A 14,287-nucleotide genomic window follows, 5' to 3' on the forward strand; every position below is an offset into this window, starting at 1 on the left:
AACATATCAGATGGTAATTTCAGTAATTTTGGAATAGAACAGGTTCTGAAACAGACATCAAGGCTGCTTTCACACTTAAGACTTTTGTTTCGGACCCATCTTGACTTGATTAAAACGTACTCTTGAGCGGATTAATTGTAGTGAGAAAGCAATGGGATCAAACAAACTAACCAACCAGCTATATCACAGCGTTTTATAGATATGCAATAGGCATATATGGCTATATGAATCAGAATGATGAGTCGGGCGAGATGTCATTCCTACAGGTAAATGTTTCATGTTAAATACGAAAGTGAAAGCATGGTAAACTATTAACGAGAGTTGTTTATCCATTAGGAAAATTTACCGAACTGCAGTCTTGGTTTATCTGTTATTTCTCTCTATGATGTAAAGCCTTTAATGCATAATGTATGAGAAAGTCTTACCTCTGATTCATATTTGGTAACATTGTCTGTGGGTGCACAGCTTTTCGCTTATATTGTCTTATTGCTCATCATCATAAATTAAATAAGGATGCATGACAGCTGAGCGGGACTCAGGAATGTTTTTGACCAATGTGAGAAAAGTTTACTCGTATGTGACTTGTTTTTAACTATTTTAGTCCGCTTAGAAACTTTGCTGTGTGAAAGTGAACCACACCAAGAACAAAACTAAACATTGTAACAATTTTAATCCCTGTTTCGAAACAATCGATCTACAGATGTGAAAGCACTAAGTGTGAACGCACCCTAAGATATTATAGCAGTATAAATAATGCTAAAACGATATATGCATATACACAAAAATAGGATTATTAATATTATTATTCAAAGTTCTTATAATATTTTGAATGCAATTAAATGAAATGATCGAAGAACATGCAATGATCACAAAAAATAAAGTCATTGATATAACAAATATTACTTCAAATGTGCATTTTAATGTGATGCACAATCAATAATATGCAAGAAAAATGCATCAATTCATGACAATTCTAATGTTACTGAATCAAACAAGAGAACAGAGCAAACAATAATTTAAATGTATAAGGAAGAGCAAACAAATTGACAGAGCTAAAAAATAAAATAAAAAACTTATTACTAATGCTACATTTAAACACAAACAATGTATATTTTATTAGTATTATTGCCATAATAATTACAATTTTAAAAATTGGAGTTTAGAGTGGAACTGTCCAGAGAATAATCTCAAAACATAATGCCCCAAAACTGAAATATTTAACAATAATTTAAAGCTCACCATTAAATAATCCACAATGCATAGAGCAGAAAAGACACACAAAAAAAGAATCTCATAAAATAAATCATTCTCTGCTATGTTGGTGTGTCCCTGCTGTAATGCATCTCTATCTGGGTGTACGCCATTTGGCATGAGAGTCACATCATTAGAAAAATGACCCTTTGGGAGTCCACAAACTTATACACACATACACAAAGCATGCACACACACACTTGTCTTTGGTCTCATTCCACAGCAAATAGACTTTCCTCTTTCTCCACTGACCTCATCTGTAGTTCACCGCCTCTTCATCTCACGCCAGGAGCCCCGTCCTCCAATCACAGTGCACAATGCACGTGCAACCTGGCCAATTATAGCCCAGTTTCATAAGAGCTCCACAAAGGCACCCCCATTTGCTGACTTCCTGAGTGTTCATTGATATATATAAATATATATATATTTATGCGGGACTGGATGCAGAAATGAGGTGGTGGAGGGGGAGCAGACGTCACCCGTCTGACGCAGACCGAGGGGAGTGGGAGACGCCAGTTGCCATTGGAAACCTAGTCAAAGCCCTGATCATGGAGCTTAAGTACTACAAGCGAGACAGAGAGACATGCCAGAAGAATGGAAGACAGAGGCAGATAGAGGCGGATGGAGAGAAATTAAATGTAAATCGAAGCGCTTTACAGCAAGTTACAGGATTAAGACAAGGAATAAGCAAATGGGTTGATTGGACTATTAACTAAATAATTTGGGGAAAATACAATTTATTGACTTGTTGACTGATTAATTAAGGGACTGTTTGATTAATTGATTGATTGATTGATGCTGTGACTATTTGACTATGAAATATGAATATAATAAAAGTTGTAAATTGTTCAATAGTAACAGCAAATGCACATATAATGTGCCAAAACATTTCTAGTATAAATAAATAATATTGATTGATTGATTGATTGATTGATTGATATATTGATTGATTGATTTTCAAAGAAAAATGCTAAATTTTAAAGGGTGGATTGTTCAACAGTGATAACAAATGCACATATAATGTGAAAACATTTCTAGCTCAAATAAATGGTACTGATTGATTATTTAATTAGTTAATTGATAGACAGACAGACAGACAGACAGACAGACAGATAGATAGATGATAGATAGATAGATAGATAGATAGATAGATAGATAGATAGATAGATAGATAGATAGATAGATAGATAGATAGATAGATAGATAGATAGATAGATAGATAGATAGATAGATAGATAGATAGATCTTCAGGAGTTCTTCGGGAGTTTCCTAATAAACATGCTGTAGTTTTATTATTTATTATTTTATTTATTAAATAATATAATATATGCTGAATAACTGCTCTTGGGTTACACATAAGAAATATCAAAAAGGCAGATTTCGATCAGTAATTCCGTCAGTATTCAGTAAGTACAAACATTTAACCATCCTTGAAACACATTTTGAATATATTTTAAGTTTCTCACCACACACTTTTATCTTTTATAGAATTTTTTAGCAGATTTAATTGAATTTAATCTTACAAGAATGAGTTTCAGATGCACAAACTCTATGAAAACAAGTGTTTTTGTTGCTTAAATAAATGCATGTCATTTTTGATGTTTAAATATGTGTACTGCAAACAACAAAGGATGAGAATACTCTTTAATAATCTTTTGCTTTAGAAACTATATGTGCTATATTCACCAGTGCTCGCACAGTCTAAAGCAAAAAAAGGCAAATCCATTTTAAAAGAAGAGCAAGTTATTAATTTTTGATGAAATGTGCAAGATAAGACCAGGAATGTGTTTTAAAGCTACTAGGGTCATTTCTGATTTTATGTTGACTTGAAAGAAGCGGATCCTCCACATCCGTGACAAATATAATAAAATCCAATTCAAACAGAGCGTCTAGGGAATTAATTCATCCTAATAACCTTCTCTTTAATAACGCGATGTTTAATCTCTCCAGGAACGTGACTGCAAAGCCCTGGAAGATATAGTTGGATCTTCAATATCCATTTTTGATATCTGGAATGATGAAACCGTTTCTTCAGACATCAAAGATTGAATTCATGGGTTCTGAAAATGAGATTTCAGGCTTGTGTCTTCCAGAGTGTTGTTTAAAATCAAATAAGAGCCACTTACTTTCTTCAGATTTGGGGTAGAGACTTTCACATTCAACTCTTGCTCGGTAACAAGGGAGTTATAGAGAACTCTGGGTAGCTTTAACTGCCAATTCAAGCTTGTTCAATTTTTCAGGTATGGTTTTGCTCGGAAAATGTGTCAGACTGTTCGTGGTGGCAGGCGCTTTGGAAAAGGCCTGATCCACATTTCTGTGTTCTGAAGTGAAAATGAGACCTGCTTCAGTCTTGTTATGAGACTTCAAATGTTCTCTCAAACATTGGGGATTTACAGACTACACACTGACAAATCTGCCACCTTTAAAATGCAGTTCACCCAGTATTTCACTAAAAGGAAATTCATGTCACCATTTACTCACACCATATTGCTCCAATGCGGTGACTGTCTTTCTTGTTTTTCTTTTGTACTTAAGAGTTTGACAATCAGTATGTGTCAATTGATTGTAATTAAAGAGGTAGTGTAAACACTGTTCAAAACAAAACAAAAGGTCAGTAAAACATTACTTAAAAGGTATTCAGAACTTAAAAGGTATTAAGTTCTGAAATACTCACAGCAAAGATCACTTTCATCCTTTGTTGAAGGATAAAAAAACTTAAATATTTCAGCAATAGAATATTGTTAGTAAACACCCCAATGTATAAACTCCATAACAAACTAACCATTATTGATGCGCCGATTTTGATTCAAATGAATTTTTTTAAATCAAGATACAAAAAATAATATAAGCATATAAACAACATACTCACTAATGTATATGAACCTATTATAACACGTGTTACCTGTGTTAGAATAGTATAATGTATAAGCAGTTATTAGATCAATATACTATATTAAATCCTCTGAAAAACATGATGCTCTAACTATTGCTTTTGTTAAAACTGCTACTTAAACTTGTCAATTCACTTCCTGCTAGTAGGTGGCATTTGTATTACAGTAGTAACTAACATTTTCTTGGAAAGTGTTGTAAACAAACCAGTTTTAAATGTTATTTAAAACATGTAATGTATTTGGAGCTATTTTAAAAAGCAAAATACCATCTACTAACTTTTCAGAAGACAGTTTAAAATGTTAAAAAAACTGCCAAAACAAATCTCATGTTCTATATTTTGTTTTTATCTAATCCTTGTAGATCGCTAGTAAACACATAGATGGCCATAGAAATATTCATCCACCATTATATGGACTACAGATCCCATCATGCACCGCTCACACACCTGTTCCGTTTTTTCCTGCTGTTTGCTAACACAGAAAGTTGAAGCTGTTCAGAACTGATTCACATGGTCTTTAAAAGCAGCACAGACACACACACACTAGTTGCTGAGTCTTGTTATACTGTTACTGTGACCATTACGACTCATTTTCCTTGCCTTGTCTTGTCGTGTTAAACCCTTGCCTTGTTTTATTTGTTTTTCCTGTGCACATCTGTTTGCCCCTGTGTTGACTGTTGCCTGCCTGACCTGACCACACACGACACTAATTGTATCATTGTTCAAAGGAATTGATATTTTGTGCATTACCCAAAGAAATAGTATCAATTCTGACCGACAGCACTTTTCTAAATGTTCCACTATTTTGTTTTAGCATGGAACAAACTAAAATGCATGAGACACTCTAAAATGGAGGTAGGTCGTATTACTACTTGAGTTAATGTGTGATCCACCAATCAGACAGATTTCATAATCCCATTAATTGTTTGGTTTGTTAACCTAGAATATCTCACATAGTAAAAATATCTGGCTATTACTGTGGTCCTGTAAGCATGTTGTTTGTTGGTACATCTGTGCTAAATCTTCAGCATCTTTGGACTTTAATACAAATTAGTTTACAGACTTTTTAATTTAAAAATGCAATTTGTTTACAGAAGTTCAGAACTCATAACAGCCAAAGAAAACAAAAATCTGCAAAATTTGCATTAGATCCACACAAACTGAAACCAGTCTGTTCTTCAATTTCAGTTACGTCTCTAGTTTTAAAACGTTTTTGAGGACTTTTATTACAGGAGTGAATAAAGCAAATAAGAACAGACAGTGTGTGCAATGGCCATTTCTGAATAAAGAACAACACCTCATGGTCCCCTTTTGGATATTAGAGGACACTGCGTCTGCCATTTATAACAGCGTCTCACATCTCATTTCTGTAGAGGTTCAATGTCAGCACTAATAACTTCTAATGTCATCCTGTTTTTCCCCTCTGCGTGTGTGTGGCAAGTTTAACCTGTCATGGCATCCTAAGCTGTAATAGATATGCTGCATAATTCATGAGACAGTTCTGTGATTATGAGCATTACTGTCATTACTCAGCAAGCAGCCAATCACGCCACTGATAATGTGACGGCAATGGGGACACGTCCTCAACTTCCTCTGGAGTCACTGTCTTTCCCTGTTTTTTTTTTTTTTTTTTTTTTTTTACACACAAACTCAATTCTGCAATAATAAAATTCTGTGAAAAGCAAACCGAGTGGGCTTCAAGCACTACATGCAAACCAAAACTGACAAGTCAGTCTCACAACAAGATCTAGGTATTTTCTGAATGTGGAAATTGTATGAATTTGTACAATGCACTCTTAATGAAAATGTATGATTTATGTAAAAATAAAGTATACAGTTTCAAATTTAATCCCACCACTAAATCTATGGTATCAATGGAATGAGAGCAGGTGAAAATAATAATTATGTATTATGAGGTCGTCCAAATTAGTGACATTATACAAATCATGCTAAAACAGTTATTAAAGAAATCATTTAAAATACTTAAATCATATATGTCCATTTTGTAACAGCTCAATATGTCATGTACAATGGAATAAATGAGGTGATATAAACTGTTCATAATACACTTGACAATCATTAAGCATGTTCCTAAGCTAACCATGTGATAATCTCACATTTAAATAACTGTTTTTTAAACAATAGTGATGTTAGCATTGGTGCTAAGTTAGGAGCGTGAAATATGTATACAATAGTGCTGTTAGCATTGGTGCCAAGTTAGGAGCATGAGGGTAGCAACAGACAAACTAATTTGTCCAAATTTAGAAAAAAAAAATAAATAAATAAAAAAAAATAATATATATATATATATATATATATATATATATATATATATATATATATATATTAGGCCTGTGGTAAACAAAACAGAGTTTAACAAACAACTCATTCTATTACCATGATGCTAAACAGTAGAGTCTTATCTCAGAGTTAAGTCCAATAATGTGCAATATTAGCATTTTGCTTAAGCTAAAACACATGAGAATAAAAGTATAATCAAGTATAATCCCAAAACTGCATATTTTGCGATGTGACTCTTGTGGATGAGCACATTACGATATCAATGCGGAAACGACACATTGTGCAGCCTTAAATGAGACCCAATGAAATTTCCTCAATGCAATCTGAGATGGGCAAAACCAAGCATCTAAAAAAGCTACCAAATTGATCCTGGCTACGTTTTGGAACAATCTTGTTGTACACCTGTGATGCCCCTTAAAATGCTTTCTAAGTAGGCAGCTAGGTTTTGCAACAGGGCTGCTGTATTACATATGAATGAAAACAAATTTGTATGCATGGGTTTTTCAGACTCCCCAATCTGACTTCCTCTCTACCTCAATCTCTCCCTTCTTATTTCAAGCTATCGGTGTCCTTGTTTCTCTTTCTTTCTGCAAACGCTCAATGAATCCGACATCTGAGGCGGTTTATCTAGGGTCCTTGCACCTCATTCTCATTTTTAAATCGTAATCTCTGTCAGTCCGTCCCTCTGTCTCTCTCTCATCTGTATTCTCCATGGCGCTCTCTCGTTCTCTCGGGTGCGGATCTCACGTGTCACTCTTTGGTCTAATGGAATCACAGCTCAGTCTCTCAGCTGGACAGTAATCACTCTCTCTCTCTCTCTCTCTCTTTCTCTCTTTCAATTGCTCACTCGCTCTCACACATAACACAAGGGCTTCACTTGAGCAAAAGCCTCATGGAAATCCTTTCAAGTATGCTGCAGTCCAAAGACAGAGCATACTACTGTGTATAATACCCGAACATCTATCTGATTATAGACTAAAATTCACAAACAGATACATAGTTGTCTTCATTATGACTATAAAGTCAGTACAAGTGTTTTAAAAAGATGCTACCAAGGAATTGTCAACCAATAAACTAGACTTTTTGTTTCATAAAGCTCCATGTGCTTTGCTGTGTACTGAGGATCAGTCAAGCCTGCAATTTTGCAAATGCTTGTTGTGCACTAGACATCATGCTTAAGATTCCAGGTGAAAAATACCATTGACTCACAATGGGCGAAGGGATTGAGCCATTACGACTCTATGTACATGGCTTATGGTTTCCAAGATGTAGAATCAAGGAATCCAGCAATAAAACTTGAATTTGTTGTATAACAGCATGTCAAGGAATTTTGTCATACTGCAGAGAGAGCTGACTTGCATATTGCATCTCTTTTAGCTAGACGAGTCAGTCTTCTCAAATGGAGACTTGTCATTCCTCCATCACATAACATGTGAATCCGAGAAATCTTTAGCTGCATAAAACTTGAGGAGTTAAGATGTTTACTTGCAGGGTGTCTCAAATCTTTTTACAAGACCTGGAATCCTGTTTTAGGGATTTTTGTTGATATCAGCACTAATATATATGAAACTACTGAAAAGAGAGAATATGGACTTGTAGGAATATTTTTTTTATCTATTCAAACACAATCAGTTCTTACTTTTATTTACTTATTCATTTGTAAACTTTCATTCTTTCAAAAAGTTTTTATTCACTCATTTTCTTTTCGGCTTGGTTTCTTTATTAATCTGGGGTCACCACAGCAGAATGAACCGCCAACTTAGCTAGCACATAATTTACGCAGCGGATGCCCTTCCAGCTGCAACCCATTACTGGGAAACACTCATACACTCTCATTTACACACATACACTACGGACAATTTAGCTCAACCCGTTCACCTTTACAGCATGTCTTTGAACTTGTGGGGAAACCAGAGCATTTATATTATACTACTTTGTGTGGCAAGGCGGTGCGATTTGGGATAAATATTGAATTGCAATTTTTTGACAGATATTGTGATTTGATTTGCGACTTGATTTTGAAGTCAAGATTCAGCTCAATAATCTGTATTGAAGATTCTTACTGCTAAAATACAGTGAGTGTTAAAATAAAGATATTAACGTACTCCAACATGCATGGCGAAATGGGTAGCGATCGTGCCTCACAGCAAGAAGGTTGCTAGTTCGAGCCTCGGCTGGGTAAGTTGGCATTTATGAGTGGGGTTTGCATGTTCTCTCTGCGTTTGCGTGGGTTTCCTCCGGGTGCTCCTGTTTCAGGAGGTAAATCAGGTAAATCAGATAAGCTAAATTGTCCATAGTGTATGTGTCTGAATGAGAATGTATGGGTGTTTCCCAGTGATGGGTTGTAGCTGGAAGGGCATTTGCTGAGAAAAATGAATGCTGAATAAGTTGGCGGTTCATTCCACTGTGGCAACTCCAGATTAATAAAGGGACTAAGCCGAAAATAAAATAAATGAATGAATATCCCATTTTGGTGTGCGAATAGCAAATCCAAACATTTCAAATTGTGAGTGATTCAATTTCGCAGCCCTAATGTGTGGTCTTGTCAAATACAAAGATAAATAAACTAAAACAACAAATTATCATATAGTATAAAGAGTGCCTATCAAAATAAAAAAATGTACACCTCCCATCAATTACACACTTAATGAGCATGTTTTACACAATTAGTTTAACACAAATATATAGGGATTTGGGGGGTATGGGGGGGTTAATAATTTATTTATTACTCACAATTCCTAAAAAAATATTATTTTTTGTTAAACTGATTAAGTTTCAAGATCGCTATTAATTGTAAATTATTCATAGCTTGAATTAGGCTTGAATTAAGTTAATTAAATCAGTAAAGTCCAGGGAAAGAATTGAGGAAAAAAAACTATTTGATCAAATGACATATTTTGACTTGGACCGAACTTTAATCATTATTTAAAATATTTGAAAAATGGCTTAAATAATATAATTGTATAAAATAATACATTTAAATAATATTAACTAAAACATTATGCATTCATGTTAATTAATTGATTTGAAAAAATAGTAGATATAGTATAAATTGATAATGTTATCATAATGCAAAGAAAATTTGTGATCTGATAAGATTATAAAAAATTCTTACACATTGACAAAAACATTCCAAATAACTCCAAGGCATAAAACCCTTTTTATTTATTAACATAATTATACCATTTCAAATCAAACTAAATAATTAATGCCTTTGTGTTTTTTTCATAGACACCTCTCACAGAATGTAAATTTTCTTGAGCAAAATCCACTCATTTCAGTATTCAATTAAATGTCATAACTTCCTGATGCAGATTTCACAAGTCATTCACTCACACAGATTTACCATATATACAAACAGACATCTCCTTCATTAGAAAGTGACAGCAGACACCGAACAGTTTTTTCTCTTCATACACTTTTCGCTCGCTTTCCTAGAAAGCACCAAAACAACCTAGCAAGCAGCCAATGACTAAAACCAGGTCCATCCAACTCTTTACCAACAACCCAAGCATCACTGCAAAATTCAAGAGACTTTCATCAACATAAAAATCTTCCTTCCCCGTTCGAGTCCTTAGACAATGTCAGGCAGGAAAACAATCAATAAAATGCCACTGACCATGCCAAGAACACCAAGCCAGCGAGGGCACCGGTGTCGAAGGCTAAGAAAACAAGGGTGAAGAGTTACTCACAAGGTACTGTTCGCAGATAGAGGTTGTCCCGAATGATTTGCTGCAGCTCGTGGTCCAAAGAGCCCTTCTGGAAACGCAGGTTGAGGTACTGTCTGAGATCTTTATCCACAACACCTCCTGTAATACACACACACAGGTTTAGATGACCCTCCACCTTGATATAATCTCATCTGATAACATAGTCCACAGCGTTTACCTCACATTCACAATAAACCCGGTGAAGATATGCTTTTGTGTGGAGTTTTCCTCTCGTAATAAAGGACTCCATCAAGAAAATGTGTGTTTAGCTTTCCTATTTTCTAAGGAAAGGGCCTGACAATACTGCAGCGAACCATGATTTAGTCACTTGATACAGAAATCTGACTTCAAAGCGATCACCTGAAGAGCTCTGAGAATACGCTTGTGATAGTTTGCACTTTGTTCTCTTATCAGAAAGCTTTTTCAGGCTCCTAAAAGTGTCTTTCTTTCCTCTTGAGCTTGTTTTTTCATTGATAAAAGCACACCGGGTCATGGATGCACATGGTGGATATAGAAATGGGTTGAAATCTGAGCACATGTGTGTGCAGGAATTCCCCGTGGGGCTTTTTAGTGATGAATACACACTCACGCACGTCGTCATCATTATTACAGCCGGTGATGAAATGAGGAGGGGGTTTTCTCTTTGGAAAATGTGCCTTATCAGCAGACAGATGGATGGAGAGGGAGAATGAGAGTGGGGCTGAAGCGAAGAAAAAAAAAGAGAAAGAGAGAGAGGCTTGGGAATATGGAAATAACCTGGCGGAATATATAGGCATAAGTAAAATGCAGGTAGGTATTCCTCCTCCACACACATACACAACTACATACACACACACAGCATTATTTTTTCTGCTTCTTTTAAATCATTCAACAAACTTCATGGTTAAGCTCAAATCCATAAAACATCAATGACCCAAAAATAAACTGTTCAGAGTACTAAAATTGATGTTTCAATCAGGTACAAGACTTATAAAACTAAAATTTATAGTAATTAATTAGTAAATCAATTTCACAGCAAATCTAAGATAGGGTCAGATGATTTAAAATAGACAATTTGGATGTGTGCTTCTTCAAAACTGGCGTTACATTAATTTTGAAAAACAGTGACAACATAGTGTTTCTTTAAGTTTCTAATCTTACAAATAATGAGCAATACACTGATGGATCATCTCATAGACATCGCTTTGAAATGCTACAGTGTTTGTGTCTACCTCAATGAAGAACAGCTAAGCAATGATCATTGTATCCAATCACAGTCATAACTGTTGAGCATGTGAACACAGCACTCAAATGTAGGTACATTTTTTGTACCAACTGATGCTAGTAGTCAGTACTTTTGTTGTCTCTAATACTAGTGTGTCAAATTGCAAGACTATAGTGACACATAATAAAACTATATTATTTTTTTTAATCCTTTCAACAAATATTTTTTTAATGAGCCACATCATCCATTTTTTTTAGGTGTGTCTGTATTTAAATCCTAATATTAGTGACAAATCACTAGTATCTCAAATTCCTCCAAATTTTATCCTAATTCCTCCAAATTTATACTTTAGCATCAAGTGTTTAGCGTACTCCATGGCATATCCCCAGTAAGTAACCAAAAACGTTGGGAGTATTTATACTCTTGCTTTCTGTCTGTCCTCCCAAACGCTGGGCAATAGGATTTCTACGCCACACTGAGTCAAATTTGTTTACTGGTGTTTTGAGATTACACCAGAAAAGCATGTGATGCAAAAGTATTTCAAACTCACACTCATTCAAGGTAGAAAGGAGAACTGGTAAATGTCCACCAAATGGACACAAAACAAAAGGACAAACAAATATGGAGTTTCTCCACGGTAACTGAAATTAGTTAACCGCCACTGGCTCCGCCCCCTTGGCTCTTGGCCTTGACCAAACTCATCCCTTCTGGCAAGCTGACCAATCACAGATCTTGCACTTTACATCATCAAAACATGTACACTACTAGTCAAAACTTTGGGGTCAGTAGGATTTTTAAATGTTTTAAAATGAACTTATCCTGCTCACCAAGGCTGCATTTATTTAATCAAAAATACAGAACAAATTATATAATTGTGAAATGCTATTGCACTATTAAATAACTGTTCAAAAGTAAAAAAATATATAAGTTTATAATTTAATTTAATGATTTATTTAAGTGATTTTAAACATGAATTTTCACCTTCGTTACTCCAGTCTTCATTACTCCAGTCTCCAGTCTTCTTCTTCTTAATAATAATAATAATAATAATAATAATAATAATAATAATAATAATAATAATAAAAACAACAGTGGTATAGTAAAAAAAAGCAATATTAATTTTATTTTAAACTATATAATAAGAAAGCAGTTATTTAAAATTGTAATAAATATTTAACAATTTTACTTTTTTTTTAAATTTAATATATGTAATGAAGAGCTTGATGCTTGTTGAACAGAATAATTTTCTTAAAAAAGAACATGAAAACAAAAAAAAATTTACCCCGAACTTTTCACCACTTTTGTAGTTTTTTTTTTTTTTTTGGTGCGCATCAGAGTCTGTGAGGTATGGCAAAGGTTATGCGATTGTGTGAAGGCTACATTGGAACTACAGCACTAAATCAATAAAAAGTACAAATTTCTCTTGGATCTTTGCTCCTTAAAGGACAAGTTCAGTCAAAATTTTCAAAAGTTTGGGTATATAAATTGTTTAAATAGGTGTCATTCATTTCCAAGACTAGTAAGATGAACATAAAGCATTCCTCTTTATTTCTTGTTTGTTCCACCAAACTGTTTTTGAAAAGCAATAAATCAACTTTACTATAATTCATTCATTCATTTTTTTTCGGCTTAGTCCCTTTATCAATCCGGGGTCACCACAGAGGAATAACTGCCAACCTATCCAGCATGTTTTTTACGCAGCGGATGCCCTTCCAGCCGCAACCCATCCCTGGGAAACTTTACTATAATATAATGTTTAAATCTTTAAATAGCTAGTTCATCCATCCATTTGAAAGCAAGTATTTCATTTCAAGTCAAGGCAAAATGTACAGTATTTGAATAAAAAATTGCATCAAAGCATTATTGCAATAACTGTTATTCCAAAGAGAAGTAAGCTAAATTCAATTAAAGCTTATATCCTTTAAGATAATATATATAAAATAAATAAAATATTTATTTGGTTTGTCCTTAACATTAGTTATAGACTAGTGAAAACATTGACATTTGGTGTCAACAACATCATTGCGTTTCCTCAGTGTGATCCATCATCTTAATTGAAAAAGACTCTATGGTTGAGCACACAATTCATAGTCAATTTTGGTCTATTTTTAACAGCGTGATCACACATATTTAGAAGACACATAATATAATGTAGTTCATAAGCCAAATGGAGTTTCTGTATAGTGAATTTAAGACATTTTTTTTTCAGCAATATAATCAATCCACTTTCACGGTCCCAATATTTTCAGATTATAAGTCTAGACTGTTCCTTATACAAAACTATAAAATGTATTTAATGAGACATAAAACTCATAAGGACATGTTTTTTGTTTTTTTTTTAAATATTTTTGGAGCTCAAAATTTAGGGCTCTGGTCCCCATATTCTCATTGTGTAGAAAAGAGCAGCATAGACATTTTTCTAAATTTCTCCATTAGAAATGTCTCCTTTCCAAAAAAATAAAAAATAAATAAAAAAAATTGTAAGAAGATCTAATGTTCATTTTCATCTTCCATAAACCCTAATTTAAACACACACACACACATGCACAAATATCACCAGCACATTTAACCCAAAAGCAAAAGAATATTGTCACGAAAGACGTCATTCTAAGTAATTATGCTCATATGGGTTTCAGAAACTGTTTTATTCATCCTTCAAAAATGCACTGAACACAAACACCATCCATCAATTCACGTATGCACACCTTTGGATATAAGAACTCCACATAGAGCAAACACGATGCGTCTACAATAACCTACTTCAGACATACCGGTTAACCAGACATGACAATCATCCTACACATGCACACACACTCACACGCGCGCACACACAGTTAAAGGAAACCAATCAAATAATCCCGTGCTTAAAAATCCAACACAGTTCAGTCTGGATGACACAAGGACACCAAATGAATGGCAAATAAATCACAC

General features: G+C 34.3%; 1 protein-coding gene across 50 annotated transcripts in view; it reads right to left on the reverse strand.

The window, feature by feature from the left end:
* Positions 1-14,287, reverse strand: part of magi2a (membrane associated guanylate kinase, WW and PDZ domain containing 2a) — a 332,684-nt gene that overhangs the window by 220,679 nt on the left and 97,718 nt on the right. For all 50 annotated transcript variants that reach the window (NM_001327853.2, XM_087247179.1, XM_087247160.1 and 47 more), the window contains exon 2: positions 10,135-10,251. In NM_001327853.2, coding sequence (NP_001314782.1) covers positions 10,135-10,251 — 117 coding nt within the window. The remainder of the gene's footprint in view (positions 1-10,134; positions 10,252-14,287) is intronic.

The sequence above is a fragment of the Danio rerio genome, chromosome 4 (assembly GCF_052040795.2).
Source record: "Danio rerio strain M-AB ecotype USA chromosome 4, GRCz13ab, whole genome shotgun sequence".
Classification (NCBI taxonomy): Eukaryota; Metazoa; Chordata; class Actinopteri; order Cypriniformes; family Danionidae; genus Danio; species Danio rerio.